Source organism: Drosophila grimshawi, unplaced genomic scaffold (assembly GCF_018153295.1).
Source record: "Drosophila grimshawi isolate 15287-2541.00 unplaced genomic scaffold, ASM1815329v1 contig_1367, whole genome shotgun sequence".
Taxonomy (NCBI): Eukaryota; Metazoa; Arthropoda; class Insecta; order Diptera; family Drosophilidae; genus Drosophila; species Drosophila grimshawi.
In genome coordinates, this window is record NW_025062889.1 from 9,462,247 (window position 1) to 9,489,078 (window position 26,832).

A 26,832-nucleotide genomic window follows, 5' to 3' on the forward strand; every position below is an offset into this window, starting at 1 on the left:
TAGTTGCATCGACGCAATAAAGACGCACTGAAATAAAGTATTAAAAAATACCCAAATTGCAATAACAACATACTAAGAATATTCGTCTCGCGTCTCACGACTCAGTTGTTGTAAGGTAAAATAAATAAAAAAAACATCATGTTGAAAATTGTTGTTTGCATTTAGTGTGCTGTGTATATAAATATATATAGACATACATATATGTATATTTATGCATATATATATGTATTTGTATATATTTGCAATTGTAAATTCTACAACACAGCACAGCATTGAAGGAAGGAAGGCCAAAGGACAAGCGGCGTTGACGTTCACAGCAAGCAAACACTGCGAACAAGTGGGAAAAGCACAGCGAACAAGGTGCAACGGCCAATCAAAGAATACCAGCAAGGAATATGTCATCAATGTCGCCCAGCGAGGTGAGTGCTGCTCTATTCTCATTCCCAGACGGACCCAGTAGCACCAGCCACAGCAGCAGCAGCCACACCAATACCAGCTGTAAGCACATACAAAAGTAAGCAGTTGTGTAAATGTTTGCTGTCAGCTGCTATTGCTATTGCTGCCGGTAAGCCGCCGTTGCTGAGCACTGCTCAGGTTCAACGTCGTCTTATCGCCGCTGCAGATGCTGCAGAGTTCATTATCAGCTGCAAGGGTTTCACCTGCTAAAGGCAAAATTATATAACAATTTGAATGTCGCTTTTTTGTATGTCAGTGTGTGTGGGCACTTTTCCTGCTTGCAACATTTCAAGGTTTTCGCTCTGCACTTTAATGTTTATGCAACCAATTGCAATCGCCTCTAACTGTTTATGGGCCTGTATTTGTTTATGTCAGTGGCGCTCTTTGTTTACGCCGCGTAAACAAGCCTTGAAACGCCAGCGCCATCTATTGATCCTGTGAGCTGTCAAGCTGCCTTCCTCTCTCACTCTCGCTCTCTTGCGTCTTCTGCCCGCCACAAAGTCGCCGCTCACTCAACGCGCATTTCGCCCGGTTGTTGCTTTAGTTTCGCCGTCGATTTCATTCAGTGCCCGCTGGTTGACACGTGAATTCGCACGCGACGATTTGCATTTCGCTCCATTCTCAGTTCGGTTCGGTTCGTTTCGGTTCAGTTCCGTGCTAATCAATGTTTACATATCACAATTTCACAAACAATTTGCATGCACTAAGCACAGATAGCAATGTTTTAATTATCGATTCAATTAACGCGATTCCCACTCAATTCATTATTCGGCTTATCCATTAAATTTCTTGGCACGCTTTCCGTCAATCAAATTCGTGTGGCTATTTTTTGTTTATTCACACATCTTTAGTTTAACTTGGCACAAACTCAATTTGTAAATACACAAATGCTAAAAATATATAAGTATATATATATATATATTTATACAAGGCATTTTGTTGATCTACTCACAGCCTGTTTCAAAAGTTCAAGAATTAATGTCATTTTTATGTGTAGCTCGACAAATGCGGTTTTTATGTTTATTTTTATTTTATTTTTGATCTACTCAGTAGAACCAGTTTTTGCATATTTGATATGCAAGCCGAGTCGTCGCTATATAGCCAATTTTGGCATTAATTCTGCGTCGTTGCGAAATCAGAACAAAGCCTTCGCTTTCTGCTGCCTACTATTCAAATTTGGCTCGATTTTGGCTGATAAACGACGGATCCATCATGAAATATGCATACAACACGCGACTCGGAAAAATAACATACAAAAACAGTAGCAAAAACAAAGAACAATGAAAACATCTTCTTCGTTTAAGGCTGCACTTCCTTATGTGCTGAGACTGAGACACAATTGATTAATTAATTTATAATTTTCCCTTGCGCTTCTCTTTGAACTTTAAGCACCAAATATTGTGCTTGAAGATAAGCCGATTTATTTATTGATTGATTTAGCGCCTGCTCAATTAAATAATTGTTAACCCTTCATTTTAATCTAAACTGTAAAAGCAATCTTTGAATAATATAAATAATATAAATATAGCTGAAATTTCAGCTACTTCATTACTCATAGTGCTTGTTTACTGTACTCCGGCAGCAGACTTTATCAATTCAATGCATATTAATTAATTTAATGAAATGGCGCCTTATTCAACAATTGTTGTCAGGGAATATTATAATTTCTACCTTAGTTAAATTGACATCGCCGTTGACACTTTTCTTCCCTTACTATATACAATTTGTCTGTATATTTGTCACGATTCCAGCGGCATAAGTAGAAATATATATCTGAGTGTGAAAAGTACAAATATATATCAGAGTATTCATATTGATATTAAATCAAACTAAGCCATTATATATTATATATTATTGTCTTCATTATTTCTGTATTTGAAAATACATTTTTTCAGAAACTCACATTTTAGAGTTTTAACAGTCAGCAATAGAAATCGCGCATAAACCGAGAACCTACAGATAGCTCATCGAGATCAGCTGTTCTGGCTCCAATAACAACTGTTTCCCATGCACATTTCACGCCCTGGCGTGAATGTGAACACGCTCAGAGTGGATTCTGATTAGTTTTCAATTGCATTGTGAACTTTCCGTTCAGTTTGTGTCGATATGGAGGGTGATTCAATGAGGCAGCCAGATGAGCTGGCTTCGGTCTTTATCACTCGCTAAGTACGTGATACACGTCTAGCTTGCTCCCTCTCTCTCTCTTTCTCTCTCGTTCTCTCTCTCTCTGTTTGTTTTGAGTCTCGTTTCAAAACAGGCACATCTGGTTTCTTTTTTTTTTTATTTTTTTTGTTGATATTTATAAAGTGCGACAGTCAGCGACCCAAAAAAAAAAAAAGAAAATAACTTTGACGTCACGTTGCCGTGCCCCAGTGACGTGGCAGATGCTCTCGAGTTGCACAATAAATATATATATGCATTTATTTATATATATATATATATCTGTCTGTGTTTTTATCGGCTTTGCGACCAAGGTCAAAATTGTTGATTTAGCAAATTGCAAGTTTAAGGTTATGCTGCACACTTCCGCCTGCCACCAGGCAAACTACCTTTTCCCCCCTTTGACCCTTGCCACACAGCTCGTTGCTATTTTTGCAATTTTATTGTCTCTCTCTCTCTCTCTCTCTCTCTATCTGTGTCTCCCTTTCTTTCTTTTCTCGCGTGTAATGCGCTTAAGGTTCTTGCATTTGTTTTTTGCTTTTGGTCTTTGGGCCGCATTCAGGAAATCGTTTTATATGGCTTTTGCATGTTCAAGTTGCATAACTGTTGCCCAGTTTTTGCCCAGTTGTCGGTCATGATTCAGTTGTTGGCCCAAAAGTACTTAATTTGCCGAGCAAATAAAATGACAAGTGAAAAGTGTCAACAGCATCGCGTCTACACGTTTGCTGGCCATGACTCATGACTCATAATTGACTGGCCGAAAAACTTTCGTCACACACCTGTCGCTATTTCTGCCACCTCCCCCTTCCCCCTCTCACACTCTCCTCTCTCTCTTTGTCTCTGTTTTGGTTTTTGTTTTGGTCCAAATGACCTTCAGTGGCCCCATTGTCCGCTCAACACCCACTTGACTTTATCAACAGCACCAGCAGCGGCTGCTTTTATCAAGTGTTTTTGTTTCTTTTTGCTTTCTGTTTGTTGTTTACCCAAAAAATTCTCGAGAAATGCGCTTAAGAAAAAATACAAAAAACAAATCGAATTTATTGAAATTAAGTATTGTTTATTTCTTGCTGTTCACGCGCAATTTATTTCGCAAGCTTTTCAATTTCACAAAACTTGTTTTTTCTTATCGCATGTGCATTTTTAAAAACAAAATCCGAGCGATTTTAATTTAGTTTATGGCAGCGAAGCAATCTGTTTATTCTGACTAACAGCAGAAATAAAAGCATTTATGCTCAAATTGTTATCTTTCCTACTATTTTAATTACTCACCTGGGATGATCCCCCACCTAAAGCATAACACTCATTTTCTTCTGTTTATTATTCTATAAAATGTTAACAGGGTAGCAATCAGCTGCGCTGCATTGAATAGCCGATGTTTTTTTTTTAAGTTTTCCCTGAACTTTTCGCTTGGCAACAATTTGAAAATTAGAATACATATTTTTAGTCTTGCAGGGTACATAGAAAATCGAATTGTGGCTACACACTTGAACACTAACTTGAATAATAATAGAAATTCAAGAATTCTGCATTCTGTTTTATTTCTCAAATGCTGACTTATTCTTGCTGCTCTATCAAATCAATGTTTTATAACTCTTTAATCAATTATAAGTTCAGCACAGTCATCAAGTGCGAAAGCTTTCACTGTGCAAAAAGAAAGGAAACTTTTGCTTAATAAATAATGATTTAATGAGTAGATTTTGACAAGGAAAGTTTCAAGTGTTTATAAATTAAATATTCTGCTGACTTTTACCAATGGCTTAATGAGCTTTATAAAATTGCTTGCATAACCCGATTGACAATCTACTGGGAGAGACAGAGAGAGAGAGAGAGAGCAAATGCATTTTGCTGCTGCTCTTTTGATTGATTTGTTTCTCGCACGTTTGCAATTTCAATTGCAATGGCAACATTTCGTCGTCACATCAAATTGCTGCCATAAATTTTCAATTGACGTTAATTTATTGGCCTGTTTGCTGTTTTTGGCCTTAATTTCTGGTTTTTTGGGGACTTTTGTTTTACGATGCGTTATAAAAAATAAATAAAATTATTTGTAAGTACGTAAGGACTTAATTAAATAGTACATATATACATATAGACATATACATATATATGTACTATTTAATTATTGTATATATATATATAAGACTGTAATCTTATCAGCTGCTTATCAGCCAAGCAGAGCATGCCGAGTTTGCCGAGATTGACGTGTTTGCCGGGCTTAAAGCGCAGCCAGCAGTTAGCAGTCAACAGTCTCGTGTCGCATCTCAGCTGCAGTTTGCTGACAAATAAACTATATATATATATATATGTGCCTAGATATCTACAGATAAACGAGTTTTGGTTGTCTGCCATCTGTCGACACAACACTGCCCATATTTTGATAGCGATAACAGAAAAAGAAAACCAGAAACAATTGAAAATGGCGAGTGTCTTAAACACTGTTCAAATCAACTGTATATTTATACGGATATGTGGTTATATCGACCAAGAACAATCTGTATGCATATATCGCTATTAAGGTTTATGGCTTCTTTGCGTTAAAAACACATTTCTTCCCGTTAAACAAACATAATTGTAAAACATAAAATCGCCTCAGCTGATCCTGAATATCTTTTATGGGATCGTAAATGAGTCTTTTCAATGCAAAGGGTATGCAGAGAGATGAACAGAGAGAGAGATGGAGAGAGGGAGAGGAAGAGGAATAGAGAGAGGGAGAGGGAGCACGTTAAGCAGACGGAGGCGTGTTGCCGATGACGAATACGAGCACGAACACGAACTCTGCCGAGTTCGAACCGCTGTCGACACCTCGTCTCGAGAGCTAGTGTTGGGCTCGTCGGGTTGGCGGTGATTCGGGGTAGGGGGTTGGGGGGGCTGGTTTGCGTTGGGTTTTGAGTAAATTTCTCGATGCTTTCGCGACAGTCGTTTGCGGAACGTTGGCGGTCTTGTTGCTGTTTATTTTCTAGTCGCGAATTTTTGAGAATTGTAAATTTTTGAATTGATTTCGTTGGGTTTTGCTAAAATGCGGCTGTTTGTTCAAGTGTGCTGCGCCCTGGGCAAAAGTATCTCAACTTAGTTGGCTATCGACAAACGTGAAACCAAATATACCAATTTTAAAATTTAAAAACAAAACTCATAATCATTGCGAGCAGTACAAAAATAAAATAAAATAAAATAAATAATAATCGTAAAAATCGAGTAAAGAAACGTGACAAAATGAATAAGTGTGACAAAATGCTGAGTTTATTTAAGAAATCGAAAATATCGTCTTCTCAAAAATCGGAGATAATCACCGATCCCAAAGAGTCGAAGACGCCGCCCGTCTCCAAATGTGGCAAGTCGCTGCTGCTGGACAATTCGCGCTGGGAGGCAAGTACAATTAGCAAACCAGAACTTTGGGCACATTGGCCTTGAGACAGCCTTATCGAGGGTATAAAACATATAGCAGGCCATATCTAATTGAACTTATCACCCAACTGTTAGAATTACACTGTCATTCAAGTCTCAGCTCTAACGATTGATTACGTTTTGTTTTACCTTTCTATATTGTTAACCAATTGCAACAGCTGCGAAATCACCATGATTTGCATATATATTTATATATATTTATTTAGGTTTATTTTGTTGTAGTGCATTAGCCAGGAATTGCGTCATTAGTTGGGCGGCACTTCGGAAGCTTTTCGCAGAACAAATAATGACTATACTGCCGAAAATACCTCGTATAGAAAGTGGAAGATTAAATTTATATATACATACAAATAGGGCATATACATATGTGAAAAGTAGGTAATACCATTTTAAAGAACTACGTCTTTCCATTTGGTATTTGTTTTTTGTCTTATGATAATAATTAATTCACTTGTGTACCTGAACTAGAGTACAAGGCGCTTAACTCTTATCGACCAAACTGATAAATATGGTGTGACAAAAACATATCCTTTATGTATATGTGTGTGTAAAGATATACTTATATACGAGTCAATATTTATGACTGATAATAAAGTAACGAAAAAACAAAGAAAGAAAGAAAAAGCTTTGCGAATATAGAAAACAAATCAATCGACACATTCTAGCGGCTTGTAGAATTGCACGAGCGCCTTTTTATCTTATCTGCAAAAAAGCCTATCTATATATATAATTTGTATACATAAATGTGCCAGAGTACACACTAAGCATATATTGACGTTTATAAGCCAAAAAGGAAATTCTATTATTATACTTGCACATCTCTTTAAATCAGTCTTTATATGTAACCCAAACACAACACGCAATGCACTAAAGGACATAGAAGAGAGGACAGGTCGTAAATTACAGGCACCTAAATTTCCTTTTAAATTAAAAAGAAATTCGATTGATTTAATGTGAGATATAGTAGTTAAAAAATATCATGAGCTATTTTGAGGCACCAGCAAGTGTGACAGAGACAATTGAATAGGGTTGGGCATGCTTTCATTTGCTGGGCGCGAAAGAGATGGCAGATCTGCTATCTGACAGTACTTGGAGTGAGCTCAAATAATTATAGGGTATGAATCGTATCTTTATTAAGTATTTTGTAATTAAACACCTTAAGCAATCAATAATTGCTAAAAACTACACTAATAAATTATATAATTTATATAAATAAGCAATGGTAATAAAAATCGTTCGTCTAGTCTCAAGTCCGTTATTACGAAATGGAAATACGTTTAAAGTAGATAATTTGCTGGAATTATGGCATCAAGTCGAGTTCACAATTATAAAAATCCTCTATAGTATATAAACGCCAACTGTCGTTTAAAATGTGACATAAGATGATTTTTATGGGCAGTTCAATTGTAAAATTGTAGCTAATTTGCTTATCTGCCTTACTATGCTTACAGCGCCGCCTGCAAAAAGAGCTGATGTCCCTGATCAAGGAGCCACCGCAAGGCGTAACTGTTGACACCGAAAGCGTACATCAAAATTTATCCGAGTAGGTACCATATATAATACACTTAATACATGCCGCAACTAGGCCAAGTTCAGGCTAAAAAAAAATACAAATAAAAAGAAAAAGTGGCAAAAACTGGTTTAGCTTATTTAGCGCATTTAACAAAGCGCACAATTGTTTTTACGTTTGCTTTAATAAAGCCGTTGTTGTAATTACAGATGGAAAATAAATATTAAAGGTTCCGAGGGCACACTTTATGAGGGCGAAGACTTTCAGCTGCTGTTCAAGTTCAACAATAAATATCCCTTTGAATCGCCCGAGGTAAGAGTACAGAACACAAATCGAAAAAAAAAATTGTTAATGAGATCCTTATTGATCCTTATTGTAGGTTACATTCATTGGCACCAATATACCCGTGCATCCACATGTTTATAGCAATGGTCACATATGCCTATCCATACTGACCGAGGACTGGTCACCGGCGCTCTCGGTGCAAGCCGTGTGCCTTAGCATAGCCTCCATGCTGAGCAGCTGTCGCGAGAAGAAGCGACCGCCGGATAATACACTCTACGTGAAGACATGTAATAAGAATCCCAAAAAGACTAAATGGTGGTACCACGGTGCGTATGCCAGATATATATACAACTTATCGCATCTGTATAAATAATGAGTTGTCTCTGTTTGCAGATGATTCTGTTTAGTTAACGTTGCAATTTATGACTACTGCCTGCTGCTTTCGTTGCGCATTCAACACAACAACAACCAGAACAACAACAAGACGATGACATCACAAAGCACAGAACTCTGTGCCTGCCTGCCTGCCAGCAAGGACATCGCCAGCAACAGCAACCAGAATACAACAATCACAACAAAACAATCATAACACAAAAAAAAAACCCAACAAAACAACCAATAAGAAATTAGACAACAAATCAACAACAATTTTCAGCAAACAAAAACTCAACTCCGAACTCTTCTTAAGGCCTAATCATTTTAGGTTCAAATTAGCTGTGACAGTTGAAATCCGCGTTGTTATTCCTTAAAAGATACAAAGCATACATAATATATACACACATATATATATATATAGATATATATATAAATACAATACCGAGCAGTGCACTTTGAGAGCAACAAATGCAAGAAAATAAATATAAATAAAACTGGCTTGCAGCTGGGCTACAACAAAATAGTTAAACATTGATATGATGTATATAGTTATATACTAAAAAGAACACATACAGCAAACAATCAACACCGACGCAAGCGAGAAATTTATAAAAGAGAAATCATAGCAGCATCTTGAAACAACTGTATAAAAAATGAAATAACATAAACTATATATAATTAAATGTTAACATTTTAAATTAGATTTAAGGCGCAAAATTAACGTCTAAATTAAACGTTATTGAGACCCTAACAATTAAGCATACTCTGTAAGGGCGCAGTGTAAAGCCCTACACCGCCGCACACCCCATACCCCACCCACTCCTTCCATCATTCCCGCCCGGTCAGATGCGTTGCTGCCGCCCTGAGAGTGGCAGCTGCCACATTCCAAGATGCTCAAGTCAAGCAGCTATTTCCACGGGGCCTGCCGGCTGCTGAAACACGGGTGGACCAAATAACCATAACAACAAGCCACATTTAACTATAGTCTTTAATTTATTAATGATTTTGTAAGTGAATGTTGCATGCTTCCGTGTTTCCAATTGATAAACGAAACTCGATAAATAAGAAGCATGCCACATACACAGATCGAAGACATTCAAAATGTATTCGCTCGCTGTATATGTGCGATTAAATCGTTCAATATTCATTCATTTATTTTTATAATCATTGTATAATCTTTGGTCATCAGATTTATTGCATCATCAACGTAAAAAAGCCTCGATAAGTTTATAATTTCTACTTATAATTTTGGCAAAGGACATAGCAATCCCCAAGTGCGGCCAAAATCTCATGTGGCACGTTCGCAAAAAACATATTTACCTCTTAATGTGCAACTAGAATATGAAATGTGGCGAGTGACTCGCCGACAAAACCAGATCATTTTATGTGTAATACTATGTATAAATTATATTATACCTACCTTATGTGTATCGTACCCGCGTATGTCTACAAATATATCTAGCATATGTAGCTATGCCTATGAAAATTACTGTTAAACAATTATTTAATAAAACACCCAAGTCTGTAATTGATTATTTATCACTGCTTGCTGGGTTGAAATCGGCAGACTTGTGGCTTAAGGCCATTATAAACTTTAAGACAACTATCTGCCTGAGGACTTCGAAAGACTTTGTAAATTAGGATCTCCACCCTATAAGCTCAACAGAGTAAACTGCCCTGCAGTAACCCGAAGTGATTTCCGCAGATGTTTCTGTGACGAAGTTGAACAGGAATCAATCCATAATTGCCTCAGTAGGACTAGGAATATCGTCTTCAATATCCCATCCCCAGTCAAATCTAACAAGTTGTGTTCAGGGATTGTAACCACATCACTCGGGCCAAAAATGCAAAATCGAACAGGTTGTAGCCAGTCAGAATTCGTTGATTGGAGATTACATTAGACTTCCTTCATAAGCATAAACTCATATCTCGATTTGGTAAGTCATACAAATTGCTGTTGACAAGTTGAGTGTGAGTGAGTTGTTAGGAATCAACAGTCAATTCTGCCTGATAATTTAAGGATTTAGAGATTAGCCTTAAACTCGGCTTAACTCTTCGTCTATGCATAAATAAAAACGAAGTCAACCAAGTTGGATTATTGATTGGAAAAGATGTCTTTTATGCAAATAGGGTACAAGTTGTGTGTGGTATAAATAGGATAAGAATATACTGTATTTATTTATGTTAAGCAAGTTATTCGTAATAGTTTCTGTTCACTTATCTAATCGTTAATAATAATGCATTTTTATAGAAGGCGACAATTGTTCAACAAAAGTTATTAAGCGTGCTGTGCTCGGCTAGTTTCAAACTGCAACCTTCGACGGCTCCGGGTGTGCTAAAGGGCCACGCCCACACCGGTGGTTGGCGTATAGTAGAGGCACTGTAGCGCCTCCTGCAGGGCACGATGGCAGGCCAACGCTGAGGTGAAGCCGCCGGCATTCTCCTGCGGCGTTTCCGGACGTATGTGTGCGATATATCCAACGGTCTCCACATCGCTGGCAGGCGGAGGCGTTGGGCCATCTGTGTAGGGTATCAGTGGTTCGTAGACGAAGAGCGGACCCTCATCCGATTTGGGCACTGGCTGCAGATTGGGATCTGCTGTCTGGCCGAATTTGATGCCCGTGGAGAACTCTTTGATCGATTTCGGTGGCGGCAATTGTTTCTCTTCCTCGCGCTGTTTCTCGGCCTTCTCGGCGAACTCGCTGACAATGGTGGCCGCATCCTTGCCACTGTACATCAGCTCCTCGATGAGTGCCTGCTTGTCGCGTGCCTTTTTCTTCTTGTGCTCCGTCTCCAGCTCATCCAGCTCCTTCTTGCGCGACTCATCCTGCACCCGCTCCAGCTCCAGCAGCTCTTCTAAAGCGCACTCATCTCGGCCGACACGCGTCTTGTTGCGCTGGATGACCTCGCGATTGTCACGCTTGTAGGCCTCGATGCGTTTGTTTGTCTCGATGATTTCGATGTTGTTGCAGAGATTGTAGACAATGTCCTCGATCTCCTCCAGATAGTCGTTGTACTCCTCCAGCGTGGCAAAGTCCTCCTCGCGTTTGTTGTAGTCGCGCAATATGCGCCGCCGTATGTCCACCTCCTTCTCGACCATGGGATCCTCAAAGAGCTGCACGCGAAAGTTGTTGCGACGCAGCGGCACCATGCATTCCGGGCAGGCGCCGGAGCCCTTGAGGAAGAGCATGTCCACGCAGGATTCGCATAGCGTGTGTCCGCAAACGTTGACCATCAGCTTCAAAGAAGGATTGCGGTATTTAGTGGTCTTACAACGCGGACAGGCCTGCTCCTCCATCCTGCGGCTGTTTCAATTATATTCGGCTGTTAAAGAAATTCCGGCAACCTAACAAAAATTGCTGGTAAACTCAAAGTGGCAAAAATCAGCTTGTTGCACTATCGATATTGACAACAAAGACATCGCTGCTATCAATATGTTGCATTGCAATATGGTAACCCTAAAATCGTATATATCGAAACCCAGAACGAGTGAGTTGTCATATCGATAACAAATGCTCGCATTCAAATTTAAATAAAACGCAACCGTTTTTATTTTTAACATTTTATTTCAAACAGCATACGCGGTAGTTGTTCACATTAAGAGTAGACTTTAAACATGGTTTTATAATATACACACACATTAATATATATATTTAAGATATTTGTATGTTATGCATTAAATAAGTATTTTAATAATTTACATCGATCAAAACCATTTCTTATACATATATATATCTTCATATATATATATATATATATATATATACGTATATGATTTGTGTTTCAGCTGAGTTATATATATTTTTGTTATAATTAAGTTCACACGCTCGGTGTGTATTTTACTGTTTGTATATATATTTAAGTAGTTAAAAGCATTTCCAAGCAGTTTCACAAACATTTGAAATCAATTAACAATTTTTTTGTTTAGCTGGTTAATTGGATTCATTTTAGTTGCATGTTGTATTCCATAATACTTGAGAAAAAGGTCGTGCGTGTGTGTTTGTGGGTGTGGGATTGTGTGTGTGTTTACATGTATGTATGTAATAAAAGCAGAACATTCTGAAATAAATGACGAGGAGTTTATATACTTAAAATGCTAGAGTGGGCTAGTAGATTTAGGCTAACTTACTCTCTAAAATGTAGCTTATACAATCTTTTTGAATGGACAAAAATAAGAAACAATACATTGATTAACGCACATATATATACATATACATATATATATACATCATACACAGATGTATATAAATATATAATGTATGTACATTCGTAAAGAAATCGACACAACGAAACCTAAAACACGAAAAATAAGAATCAAAGGCGCGCTCTTGTTCTCTGTATAGGTTCAACAAATTTCGATTCAATTAAAAATCGAATCACTGTAAATATCACAATTTAGTTAACACATACTATACAATGCATACAATAAAAATAAATTTAAACTGTTCTTCGCTCCCGCCTCACAATTGTTGCAACCACATACATACATACATGTATGCATCTGCATCTAGTAGCAAGTGTTTAAAATAACTAGTCAGGTTTATTTTGTTAAAAAGGGGCAGGGGGCAGGCTGCAGGTTGCAGGCTGCTGCTACTAAAGTGGGTTTGCACGCAATTTCAAAAATGGTTATTGATCGCAAAAAATGGTAGCTATGAAGCTAGCCCTGCAAAGCGGTCACCTCGTCCTCCAGCTCGGCATCGCCCTCATCTATCTTGGAGCCGCTGCAGCCACGGCACTTGCAACATATAATGCACGGCGCCGCCAACAGCAGCAGCGGCGATGCCACCAAAAGTAGTATGCCAAAGCCGGCAAAGATGCCAATTACTTGTGCCCGATGCCACACAACGGAGGCACGCGAATGACCCAATTTATTCTTGCACGGACCCTTGTCGTAGTGCCGCAGCAGAAAGTCATCCTGTGAATACACCAAAAGATTGCATTAGTTATGTCAATTGTCAAGCTGTCAACTGCAGAGTCTACTCACATCCAAACTGGCCAGGCAGTACCAGCAGAAGACGTGCTTGCAACGCTTGCACATCATCTGGGCACAGCCCTCGTCCTTCTCAATGGGCACCGCGCACATCGGGCAGCATTTGATGAGCTCGTTGTCGAACGGTATCCCAATATCATCCTGACCATCAGCAATCAGGCGACGTCCAAACTCCTCGCAACTTATGTTCGGATGATACTGCAAAATGGTAATAAGAGTTGGGGTTATTATTATATTTATGAATATGCAATAGCTGACAGAATATAGCACAACAACTACAACAATTCCTGTCACTGTCTAAATCCGTATTGATAACTTAATGATTTACTTTTTCTGTAACCCGGGCATCCCTTTAAACCACATATTTGCCTTGGACAAGCTGTGCAGTCGAATGTGGTTACATGTCACTGTCTATTCCCAAGTCATACAATTCGTGGAGACAACTTTGTGAAATTGTGCTGCTCTAAATATGTCTAATTCCGCTACTCACCGCCTTTTTGCAGAGCGCACAGAACTCGTCCTTGCAGGAGGGACAGTGCACGGATATCGATAAAAGCGGCGCAGCGCCATCGAGTTGTGGTGTGTAGCTCTGCGATGTGGATGGCGACTCATCCATTTGACAAATGGAGCTGCCACCAGCAGCACCAGCCGCACCACTCACACCAGCAGCCGCACCAGCAGCCGCACTAGTAGTCGAAGCCACCGCAGTGCTGCCACCGACCATGCAAATTGTCTCGCAGCCAGCACGTGGACACCAGGTGCGCGTCTTGTCCAATTCGATTTCTATAACAAAAGAATAATCGGTTGATAAATGCGTTCTGATTATGATGGGGCAGAGAGATAGAGAGAGAGAGAGAGAGAGAGAGAGGAAGGGAGAGAAACGTACCTCGATTTAGTCGATAACGATGATGCTTTTTAAGCAGATTCGTTGTGGATAGGTTCGCAATTTCGGGCAGCGAGATGGCGCCCTGTGTTGGGCATTTGGCATCGGGGCAGGAGATCTCGTAGGCGCCTTCCGTTATCTCAAAGTCCACATAGGCGCGCATGCACTGCAAGTAAAACAAAAGCGTGTGGCAATTTCAGATACGACTGCTAAAATGAACCAAAAAAAGTAGGGGTGTTTTGTCGGAATGAGGAGAAGAGTTGCAAAACTTTCAATGTGTTGTTGTTGTTGTCGTTGTTGCCTGGAAAATAAACAATTTGCCAAGTTGCACAGCATAATCCGCTTTGAGCTTGCCGAGGGTCGGCATCAACTCAATTCCATTAGCTCTTTGGCAACCAATACCACAACTCTACCCCAACTACAACCCAACCCTATACCCATGACGTTCCTCACCCCAATTCCTCACAGCTCCAGGCTCCCAGTTGGTATTCCTGTTTGCTCGTGTTGTGTGACCCTTGGCGAAACTTTTGTCAAGGCATTTTTGCTTTTTGCATTTGTAGCCGCAAAAGTGTGGCTGTCAAAATTATTTCATTTTTAAGCACCCACACAAAACACTCACACTCTTTAACACACATACACACACACACACGCACATAAATACGCCTCATATACAACCACATTGGAAGCCACAAACTTTCAGCAACGACAAAATGCTCTGCGGAAGCTGTATAAATAAAGATTTAAAAACTTTGTCTGCCTGGTTTGCTCGAATTGTCGACTCTGGTTGCCCATCTGTCCCAAGTTCCGTGGCCGATATTTTTACTGGCTGCCTGCCTGCCTGCTGACCGCATTAAACTAATGAAATTGCAAACGTTTCCTTGAACATTTTAATAGCATATATCAAAAAAAAAAAAACACATATTACAACAATCTAAGCTTAATATATTCAAGTGGCAAATCGATAGGAAAAACATATGCGAACAGAGAAGAGATAATTGTATTCTAATAACTTTTACGTTATGATTTATCAAGTTATTTTATGTAACTAAAGTTATTATAAAATATAACATTTTTCAAAATTTGCTCACTTTGAATGAATTTACAAAATTGTAGCACACATTTGGGCGCCAGAAAAATCATAAAATGAAAATTCCTGCTGAAGTAAAAGGGTTTTTTTTCGTGCCAAACAGCTTCTGTCAGTGAGCACGATTGCTTTCAACTTTTTGCGTGAGCAAATAGTTAAAATGAAAAATTCTCTCAAGCATATAATTTGAGTAACAAATATTGTGGCACGCACAAAAAGAAAACAAAAGGCTCAAATAAACAGTCGAAAAAATGTAAGCGCCTTTGGTTTATTATTAATGCAGGCAACGTGGCAGCATTATTAAAGCTGCTGCAATTTGCCGCAGCAAGCGCTGCATATTTTTAATCGTGTCCGCCGCTGCATATTTTACTTAATCCGGCGGCAGTCAGCCAACCTGACGCTGGCAACTGAATTCACCTGGCCATCAGTCAGAGTCAGAGCTATGTAGCCAGGGTCACAGGTATTCCTCTGCACACTGCCACTGCCTCTGCCCCAGGCCTAACAACCGCAGTCGTGGCATAAGCTGCACAAAGCTTACTGAAATGAATATGCAACGGTAGTAACAACAGCAGCTGTTGCCACAATTTAGTGGCTTGCGGTCAGCAGTCTCAACTCAGCCGTGAAATTTATACGAAAAAGTGCGTGGCTCAGCTTTTAAAGATAGTTTTCAATGAAAATATGAAAACGTTTAAATTTAAATAGGTTTTCTCGATTGTGACTTGGAGGCAGATCAGCGTGCCACAACAATATTAAGACTTTGTCTGAGCAATTTCACAACTCAAAATTAATCTAAATATTAGCAAAATATGCGCAGGAAGATTAAAGTGGCATTTAAAAAAATGAAGCTTAACTTGAATAACTCAAAAGTTTTAAGCACTCAGCAGTTGACATTCTGTTGTCTTGAGTTTAAACTTTATAAATTTAGATTCCAAAGTGCTTATCATGCTCAAACTCTTTAGACAACCTGATGCCTCATATGCTGTAGGAGAGATCAGAAACTAAGCTTATTTTTATGAGGCATTGAAGCGTTCTCATATAACACTGCTCTTCAGCGTGCCACAAAAGTAGGCTCACTTTCTTAGAAGCTTAAATAAATGGAATTGAAGTAAAAAAGACACAAACACACAGAAAAACATATAAAAATATTAGTATATATGGAAAATACTCGGAAAAGCACTTTACGCAATGTGCCCCGGCCAAAAAACGGGAAGTGCTTATAACATATCTATTAAATAGTAGAGAGAGAGAGAGAAATATATACATATTGTGCATTATGGAGATGATGAGCATGGGGAACAGGGGAATTTGTGGAAACCGAGCACAGCAAACGAAATAAACAAATAAAAATTGACAAAGTTGCCATTTTGCATGTGTAACATTTTTTATCTGGCACAGCAGACGACAAAAGTTTTCGTCCCACGGCGTGCGTGACTCTCAAAAGCTGATATATGGCTCTTTTTTAAAGAGAGGCTCTCTGTCTCTGTCTCTCTCTCGCTCCATATATCTGTCTCCCTCTATCTCTATAGCCAGTTCCGACCAATTGCAAGCACTTTATCACTGGTTGCCCATTTGTGCGTTTGTTTTAATGCTATTTTATGACAAACGACATGTTGGCAGTAAAAGTAGCATTTGTTAGCGTTTGTATTTCATTTTTAACATGTAAACAACAATTTAATACATACAGGAAATGGTTTACACACGCCCAATGGCCACTTTTCGCACATGTTTTTATTGAGCCAAAAGCTTTAACTCTAATGATGCGGACGTAATAAAATTCTGAGTAAAAAAATGAGTGTCTGTGAATGCACTTGAAGGCTATCATCCATAATCGAATGAAGATGTAAGTATGTAATGTAATTTGATTAAAAGTTCAAACATACTTGCTATTAATACCTTAAGCACACCAAGTCATATTAAAATGTAATTAAACTATTCTTGAATATTACATATTAAATGCTAAAGTACTTTTACTTTTGCTACTTGAGCTTGAGCAATGTGGTTCACTGAAAGCTAAAAGCTTGCTATGAACAATTTAGCAGTTTAGTTAAATGCTGTAACGTTGAAATTGGACTAATTAAATCAAACTGTTATATTTTAAATGCACATTAAAAGTTGAGGTGAAAGTAAGGTAAGCGTTAACGCTAGTGAGACCTTAACCTAATGATGGCCATAAATTTACATTTATGGCACGTTAGCGAGCAATCCATTTAGCGGTCATAGACACACTAAAGGGAGACAAAGCTTTTGAGAGAAGGAGGGCGAGAAGCAGGGAGGCAGAGAGAGAAGGTTTCTGCAGAATGGCTTGATTGCTGATGCTGCGCATCCTGTCATTTGACGAGGCGACCGTCGAGTTGCCCGGGCATATTCATTAAAGTGTCGCTGCTAATGAGTCCGATTAAAGCGCCCAGAACGCAGGACACACAGGCTAACTATGGCTGCCACTTTGTGTCAGTGCGTGTGTATGCATGTAATTGCCTGCAGGATAAAATCGAATCCAGGCTTCTTTATATATGTGTTTTGTGCGTGTGCTCACTTCAACAAAAAAAAAAAATGGAATATTCTTCTTGATTTACAAATTTCTTAGCAGTAAAAAGCCTTTTCTTCTATTTTTTTTGGAAATATATATTTCTAATATAAAATATTTCTTAAAAGTAGAAGTGCATAGACTTTTCGTTAGACAATATTTCGGAAATTCAGAAAATAGTATAGAAAGTAGCGCTCAAGTTCAGCTGTTGTCTGCTTTAGGAATTATAATTAGATGAGTTACCCTTGGCGCCAAGTGCAATGTTTTTTTCTGAGTGTAAAATTGGCTGCGCATTCATTATGCTTTTTATGCACACAGGTCGACAAGGACAACGAGCTCCACCTGTCCAGCTTAATGTTAAGCAATTACCAGCAGCATTTACTGCCCTTTCCTGGCACTAGGAATTTGCGCCTTTGATTTGACTTGCTATTCTCTTAAGCACATTAAAACATAAATAATACATAAATAAGCACAATATATATATATTATGTATATAATGTATATACTTATTCAAAATGACTTATTTATGCTTTATGAAATAATTTTCCATTGCTGAGTCAACTTTTATATTTTTGTTGAAGTTTACCTTTTTTACTGTCTGCTATTTGATGTGTAAATAATTTAAATTGCCAAATAAAAAACTTTAGATAAACTTTCCAGTTGACTTTTAGAAATATGCATACAATTAATGTTCAAAATATTAACTAATAATTAAAGTTAAAAATGTGTTAGAAATTAAAGAGCTTTTGGCTTTTACGTTTGTTGTTGAACTTTAAGTAAGACCATTCTCGATCTCGGAAATATACAAAAGGGTTGGCAATTGAACACCCCATTCCCTTCAATTGTGGTATACTTTGGTAGCTTCACTTCAATCCAATCAGTGACAGAAACAGGGACTGACAGGCAACATTGTTCCGATATTGAGGTGATATGCTTGGTGCTCAATGCTATTGTTGTAAAATCAGTTCTTATTGAAACAAGGAAACAACATTGTTGTGTCACTAAATGTGAGTGTGTGATGTATGTTTGTTTCTTTGCAACTTTAATGATGTTGTTAAAGTGACAACATGCAACTGCGCAAAGCTCTTTAAATGCATTTTGTAAGCATCTTGAGAGCATATAGAATCGATAATGAAATGTCACAGGAGGAGGAGGAGTCAAGGAGCCAATGATTTTGTGCGCTTCCAATTGAATTGGAATTGCGTTCGCCTCAGCTGAAACGCAATCAATTGGAAACGCGGCAACTATTTGTCCAGGCTCGGTCTACCTGTATCTGCCAAATACATTTTTAAGCCGCTTAGTTCACACTTTCATTTTTTTTTCTTTGCTTTGTGGATATGCCACATTTTATTTAAATTATGCCGTGAACTTTTTGAGCTGATTTATGCAAAGCACTCGAAGTAAAATGAAAGGTATACAAAGGGTCCCGTTGCTCTCTATGCCCTACTCTTTTGCAATCGGATTGCAAGAGTAAATTTATTATGGGGTTTTAATTTGCATTTGTTATTCATTTTTTTATTTTCTCACTTGTTTTTTTTATTTTTTAATTTAAATATGCCCCTAACCACAAACTTAAATTTTCCCATGAATATTTAAGTTTTTCGATTCATTAGGTTAACTGGCAGGCAACGCGGCACGCAGCAGCCTTTAATTTCCGTTTAGCAACTGCATCCGGTCTAGACGCAGCTAAAATGTACATTTGCTTTAAAGCAAATTAACAATTTGTGCAGAATTCAAGAAGTAAAGCAGATTATGCGAATCAATTGCAAATAGAAGCTTGTTAAAGCACTTGAGTAGTTGCAGTTGCGGTACAATTGTGCAATCAAGATATAAATGGTATCCCAAGGCCCGACAGCTGTCAGGGGGATGCACATAACACGTGTCACGACATCATTTTGTGGCATGTATCCTTCTGTCTGTTGCTTGGGGCAATTGCACTCGCAGCTAACGCCAAAAAGTCAAAAGTCATAAAGTGAACGTCGACACGCTGCGCGACTCTGCTTGTTGCCCAATGCTCTCAACAGTCTTTGGGTTAACAAACACACACACACATATAAGTGTGTGTGCATGTGCACTTTCATATACATATGTATGTGTGTATGTATGTAGACACACACTCACACAATCTTGAAGGCGCCAAGAGAAATGCTCATTTTCACTTCAGAAGGCAAGCAATGAGGAGCAAACTTTGCTCAAGCGACTATAAAATACCCTGTAAATAGCATTCAATTTTAAGCAAGCTGTGCAATATAGCGAATACTATTAATCTAGCCTAAAGCCTGCAGCGTTGTTCAATTGTAATAATAATTCAATTACAATTAACAATAAATCTCGAATAATTCAAATGGATATTTTTAAAACACTTATCAACAGTTTTTGTTTTGCATAATTCAACGATACTGATCTCAACAATACTTATATCTATAAAAAAAACTGTACAATTTCATTTGTAGTTAATTAGTGACATATTATAACTTCATCTGAAGCATTCCTGGGTATACAAAGACGTCAAAAGTTGCAATTGCAATTTAACTTTGCACAGTACAAAATTTAATTAAATGCTGTGTTCGTTCGCTACTAAATGAATTAACATTATAAATGCATTTTAATTGTGTCGTAGAAGTTGGTAACAACTAGCGACACGACATGTATGTGTCTCTGAGTGTGTGTGCGTGTGTGTGTGTGTGTGTGTCTGTGCACATTTTAAATTCCCAACTTGGATGAAATTTAATACAATACAACTAACTGCAACGACACCTAAAGCGTGAATGAAACAAAGGCTTAAAAAAAATGAAATAACTAAGTAGTCATGTTCGCAGGGTGTGCCAGTGAGTGAGTGTGTGTGTGTGTGTGTGTGCGTGTGTGTGTTGCCATGGATATGAAAATACACAGACATGTTGCAGCCAACACGCTGCCAGAGTGCCCAACTCAAAAGGTGTAAAATGTGTAAATGCAATTTGGAAGCGGCGCTACAGAAAAACTGTTTGACACGTTGTGTGACGTAAATGCAACTGCAGCAAAATATCAAATAACACAATTGAATAACTCCAGGTGACCCCTTCGGCTATGTGTGCTTGGGGGGAGGGGAGGGAAGGGTGCTGCTGTCACCTGCTACGCTTTGACGTCAGCGCGTCAGATAAAATAAAAAGCATACTTTTCAGCGCATCATTGCCAATTTTCATTTTCTTTCTATTTGTGAAAGAAACTTGAAACCAGCAGTTGAATTTCGACAACTTCTTTATAAATTTAAATCTTAATTCTTAAATATGTATTAAGCAAAGGACGAAATCACGATCAAAAAGTCATTGAAACCGTTCCTACATGCAATTTGTATAGAATTTAATGTGAAATTGATTTCTAACAATCAATTAAATACAGTTTGAGTAGAAGAAAAAGTTAAGTTTGTATTGAATGGTACCAGATTGGATTCAGACTGAGAAAAAGTTAGAGTTCTTCTCTTCTTCATTTACTAAACGAGACTTTATTTTTCATGTATTACAATTTGGTTGGCTTACAGAAAAGATCTGTAAATTTAAAATACAAATAATTGCCCTGCTTTAATTACAGAACCGAGTATTGAGAATATTCTTATACATATTTTATTGCACAAACAATAAATAAAAATGTATATAAATAGAACGTGTAAATGTGTCACAAAAAAACTTTTTCAATTTGAGCCAAGTCAGAAGAAGTGCAGCCAAAGTCAAATATGTGGCAAGCGAGAGGAGCGCATAAATGATATACACATAAATGCATGTATCTGCATGTAGCCCCTTTTGTTACGCGTATGTATCTTCATTTGCACATGTCAACCCCCAGCCCCTCACTCGCCACTGGTATGTGGCACTTAGTGATAAGGCCTCATATTTTCTTATTGTCGAAACTTTTAGGCTGTCGGAATATAAATTCCAAAAATATCCAAATAGCAGTTGCTGCAACCCTCTCTGGTAAACTTTCTTGCGTTTCTGTTGCATTTCGCATTCACAAAGTTCTTTACTTGTTTGCAACTTGTTTCGGTTTCTTGAGAAGCAGCCACTCTCCCCAGCCACAACCCCATACCCCTCCAAAATTCAGCAAACTGTTAGCTAACTGCGCATGTCATCAAATATGAGCAGAAATATGCATTTGCAGTAGGAGTAGAGCTTGCCACAAAAAGTTTAACGAGAAAACAAAAAAGTTGGTTTGCATCAAGGATTCTGCTTTATGCTGTTTGAAGTTACAATTTATGAGTGGAATTCGAAGAGTGGCAACAATAATAACATCAGTTCTTCCCATCGTACATTCAAAAACAGCTCAAACTATTATAACAAGTTGTTATTTGTTTAAAATTACGGACTCGGAAAAAAAACCAGATACAATTAAACGCTTTAAGGCTGCAAAGTAAAACATAAACATTATTTAAGTGTGCTATTACTGACTAGTAAAATTACTTAAGCACCGAAAAAAAAGCATAAAACTAAATCATACTTGCACATTTGTAGCGTGTTCAATAATAATAAAAACAACAACCGAATAGTAATTGAAATTGTTATTTCCCTTGGCTTTGAATTTAAAGCGAAATGAAAATGGGCCATTTCATATTCCAACTAGAAGTAATAAAGTCGTATTGAAGCTCATTTATTTTTGACAATCTCAGAGTTAAGCCTCCGAGCATAAACAAACAATCGCCTGGGCATTAGATGGCCAATTTATGGGGCAGACCCAGAGGCATTTTATTTGTATTTACTTTGGCAAAACATTTAAATGTCGCGCCTCGCTTCCCCAACCCCAATACTACCAGAGGACCTCTCGCTGTGTCGCAGACCATGGCCCCAAAATCCCGCGACAATTTACGGCACGAGCCACTGAACTGGCTTAGAGCAAGACATTCCTGTCTCAACCACCCGCCGGCACTTGTAATTGTAGTCAAAAAAAAAACCAGAAGAATATATATATATCTATGTACATATATATGAATGCATATATATATATTTGAGAATGCTGCGCAAAATAAACGGCAAATGGCAACTGCTTTTACTTTTGCTTTGACTGTAACTGAAGCACGTGACCGGCATACGCCATGGTCAGGTTTTTGTGGGGGACCCCGTATAAAATGCAAATGTTTACATGCAGGCGCGAAAAACGTGGCACCAAATGGCCTTCAACTGGCCACAGCGACAACTACATACGTAATGACACAAAAATAAAAGCGATTGACTCAACGATACCCTCTCCTGAGTATGAGTTAACCTTGTTTAAGTTCACGCACAGCTAAAGCGAAAGAGTTGCTCAAATTCTGCACAAGTAACTGCACGTTGCGCTGCATACAGGCTGGCATGACTATAATGAACCACTTATAAAACATTATGAATCAAATTTCATAAGCATTTTATTTCTTAAACAACTGCTGTGGGACTGCTCGTAAAAAAATGTTATATTGTACAACTAAAGTCCATAGCTGGCGGGGTTATAAGTGAACCGGAACCGACGTTATCAGTGCCAAAGTCATTCAAGGCAAACAAATAACTAAAACACAACCAAAACTGCTGACATCATCATCACACCAAGAATCAACACACAAATCCATCGGCCACTTATCGCTGAACTAACATTGTCACCCCTCGACCCGAACTGTGACGGTGACTGGCATAGGCAATTGCAAAGTTTTTTGTTTATTTTATTATTTTTTTTTTCTGAATTGTTTTTTAGGATACTATTACTATTATCAGAATTATTTTGTAAGTCACCCTATTTTATTTTTAATACACTCTCAAATGCTATTTTAATACACTCTCAAATGCTATTTAGTAAATATTATCATATACTAGATTTATGGATTTAATACCGTGCCTTTATTTATATTTATTAACAATATTACTATAACTAGCAACTTAACATTATAAGGTATGCACAGTGTCATAATTACTACAACATTTCGGGGTTAGATCAATAGCAAGATTATATATTTCTCATATCATTAATGTACAGGTTGCTTAAGCCATTCCAGTTCTTATCATCTCGGATGTGCTTAGTTTATTAATGCGGAACAAGTATCAAATTTAAGTATGAAACTGACTGAGTCAGTTCAAACATTTAAAAATGTTACCTCCAGCCCGATACGCTGTCTGTCATTTTAATGGCTACAGGGTACAAAAAACGAACAAATCTAAAAACAAAAACAAAAAATATAGAGATTACTGTGGGGGCCCATCGTAGTGTCTCCGTTTTGGCCCTTTTGAAATTTGTTGTGGACATGGAAAAGCACTTCGGCAGGGATGCAAGCGAGAGCAATTTCCGGCTGGCGGCCATTTGCTGTTTGCGCGTCATTTCCGCTGCCGCTCATCAGCCCTTACAGCTCCAAACTAACTAAACCCCCACCCATCCAGGGTGGGGCTGGCCGTTTGCCAAAAAGGTATTTTGTTGCTGGCTTGTCCTCTCGGCTGACCAAAATCGCTCGTCGCGTTCGCGCTTCTCTTTCAATTTGGAATTTAGAAACAATAGCGAATAGCAAAAGCAACAAATTCAAATTAAAATGCGTAACGTGATTTTTGGCCACGATTTAACGTGTGGAAAATTGACAATTCCGCTTCGAATTTTCACTCTGCCCCTCAACCACCCCCACATTCAGTCATTTGGTATGCAAAACGTTTACACTAATGAATTGTTTTGTATTTTTGTTTGTTATTAATTCAATTGCCTAAACAATTGTCGGGCCATCTGCGAGTTTATTTGGGCCACAATTAACTAAAGTAAAGTCCGCAAATCTGACGAAATTATACAAATCACATACATATCTATATATCTGTAGCTGTACATGGTAGCTGGCATGTGGCATGCACAAGCGGAAGGAAGGAAGTCCACCTAAACATTTACGTATTCAAATGCAAAAAGGCAGAAACTCACCTAACCTAGATAGCTCGATTTGCACGAAAGTTTTGTGTGTGTTATTAATTGCTCATAATGACCAAAAATGGTTGCAGTAAAGCAGCCTAACTTATCAGTTATTTGAAAAAAAAAAAATAGAATAGTATTTAATCAAATCTGATTGGACTTAGTTTGATCTATTGTGCCCCTCCTGAGCCTAGAACTGCTCCATAAACCATGATTCTTGCTATGTTTCAAATATGATCAGTGTAGAATACTATTTAAGAACAAATATAATATATTTTTCGCCACTTTGACTATGACTTTGACTATATATTTATTTTTTTTCTTAATTTTTTACTTCTTTTTTTACAAACGCAGATTTTAATCAAGTGAGAATTTTGCACTCGGCTGGTGTAAAATCAGCTTATAAACGGAGAGCAAAAAACATACAAAAAATCCTTTAACTCCTTCGGCATCATAGCATAAATATATTTGCAAATCATTTAAGGGGCTGATGAGCTAAATTGATATGGCAATATCTCTGTGAAATTCTCTCAGTTAAAAAGTCAACTCATCAAAAATACAGAGTGATTCTTTGTCCGTAGCCAACTGTCAACAAAATTTTACCACCGAAGTAGATTTGATAAAAATAAAAGTTCGAAAATTGATTTTTTATTTGTTTTAAGTTCGCTTTTTTAAGACTTAAACTCATCAGTTATGCGCTTTTCATCGCTTTTAACATATTATTTATATGTTAATCGCACGTGGGGCATTTGCCACATGTCGCATTTAGTGCTTTCGTTTATATGAAATTTCTGAGGTGTTGTTATCGCTCTGGATTTGTTTTGTTCACTTTTGATTCAGCCCACAAAGGATCTGTGGTTTTTTTGTGGGCATCAGCTCAATTTACGAAAACAAATTGCTGCAGCTCTTCAGCTCTTAATGAAAAGTGAAACGCAAACCGACAAACAAATTGCAAAATGAGCACAGCTAAACAACTAGCTGAATGCAGGTCAGCTGCATTGTGGGAATGAGTGTGTGACATGTGTGTGTGTGTTTTGGGTGTGCCACTAAGCCAAAGTGTCAAAGGTTTAAAGCCAAGGCATTGTATACACTTCAGACACACACACACATACACTCACTTCCAAAGAAAGAAGCAGACGGAGTCGCATAAATTTCAATAAGTTGCCTACTTTACGCGGCGACGCTGCACAACTTGAACTAAACACCATACTAGTGTGCGAGTGTGTGTTTGTTGTTTTGTTGGTGTCGTATGAATTCAGGTCATTTTAGGAGACTTTTGTGCGAGACTCGGCTTTTCAGCAGCAACCGCCACATTTCTGGCCACGTTCTATTGCGTATACATAATATCAAGCATACGACATGTTATATGCAATAATTTGTTAAAGCTACACAGACCCACAAACTAATGAGCGTTAAGTGCACGTGTGTGCATTGAATATGATTCGGCACTTGACAAATACAAAATAAAAAGAGGGCAAAAACACAAATTTTTGCTCCGAGCAAAGTTTAAAGTTCAGCATATTTTAGTTGCTATTGCTCCCATTAGGTACTCGCACATTGTAGCATATTTGATAAACAGCGCCATTTTTCACATACACAGCAGAAATGAGCAGCAGCCACAGTGCCAGCTAACAGTCACCACCCACTCAGCTGCCTGACAAGATGACGAGCACAGCCGAGCACATCAGGCGTTGTTCTCTACACGCCAAACAAAATGTTGGTACTGGCTGCAGCATAAGCTAAGGAGTCGAAATAAGGTAAGGGTAACGCAGGACAAGGAATGGTAGGGTATAAGTTAAAAGGAATCCATTTACTCAATTGACTAGCTATGTATAAAGGAAGCTGATGCTAAAGGCCCCTGATGATTAAACAAGAAATTGAAAGGCACTCAACAAAACTCTGCCGGCTTTAAAAAAAATGTATTTATTTAAATATTTTGTGTATGCAAAATAAGGGAAATGAGTGCTATCAATCATGAATAAATTGAAACTATAAATTAAATTGCATATAAATGAAAATAATCTTTGCAAGCCATAAATTTGAAAAAAAAACGTTGCAAATTGGAAAATACATTTAAGGTATTTATAAAATGATTAAGAATAAGTGATAAAGTCGAGCAATGATTTCAACAAAATGTATAAAATTCAATAATTATTTTCCATTTCAGATTAACTATCTTAAACGTCATTTTTTCATTTAAATTATTAATAGTTAGGTTGTAAAACCATTAAGAAAGAGAGTTAAAGTTAATTTCTTCCCAACTTGGTAAATGGTAAGCATTTATTATTATCCA

General features: G+C 37.9%; 3 protein-coding genes across 5 annotated transcripts in view; 1 reads left to right on the forward strand and 2 right to left on the reverse strand.

Moving 5' to 3' along the window:
* The first annotated feature begins 255 nt into the window (after positions 1-255).
* LOC6559811 (probable ubiquitin-conjugating enzyme E2 W-A) lies at positions 256-9,716 on the forward strand. Of its 2 annotated transcripts, none has more exons than XM_001986236.3 (5): positions 256-419; positions 7,470-7,561; positions 7,738-7,840; positions 7,908-8,139; positions 8,207-9,716. In XM_001986236.3, the coding sequence occupies exons 1-5, from the start codon at positions 396-398 to the stop codon at positions 8,218-8,220; spliced, it is 465 nt and encodes a 154-aa protein (XP_001986272.1). In that variant the 5' UTR covers positions 256-395; the 3' UTR covers positions 8,221-9,716. The 2 variants fall into 2 exon arrangements, with proteins under 2 accessions (XP_001986272.1, XP_032590549.1); XM_032734658.2 differs by lacking the exon at positions 256-419 and adding an exon at positions 5,534-5,979.
* Positions 9,717-10,283: 567 nt separating this feature from the next.
* On the reverse strand, positions 10,284-11,572 carry LOC6559288 (CDK-activating kinase assembly factor MAT1). Its single transcript, XM_001986237.3, has one exon. It carries the CDS (start codon positions 11,484-11,486, stop codon positions 10,524-10,526), a length of 963 nt encoding a protein of 320 aa, XP_001986273.1. The 5' UTR covers positions 11,487-11,572; the 3' UTR covers positions 10,284-10,523.
* An 860-nt stretch (positions 11,573-12,432) lies between these two features.
* LOC6559795 overlaps positions 12,433-26,832 on the reverse strand; it is a 69,418-nt gene continuing 55,018 nt past the window's right edge. For both annotated transcript variants that reach the window (XM_032734119.2, XM_001986238.3), the window contains 4 exons: positions 14,065-14,227; positions 13,669-13,961; positions 13,173-13,376; positions 12,433-13,103 (listed from right to left, as the gene is read on the reverse strand). In XM_032734119.2, the coding sequence (XP_032590010.2) occupies positions 12,846-13,103; positions 13,173-13,376; positions 13,669-13,961; positions 14,065-14,227 (918 nt within the window). In that variant the 3' untranslated portion in view covers positions 12,433-12,845. The remainder of the gene's footprint in view (positions 13,104-13,172; positions 13,377-13,668; positions 13,962-14,064; positions 14,228-26,832) is intronic.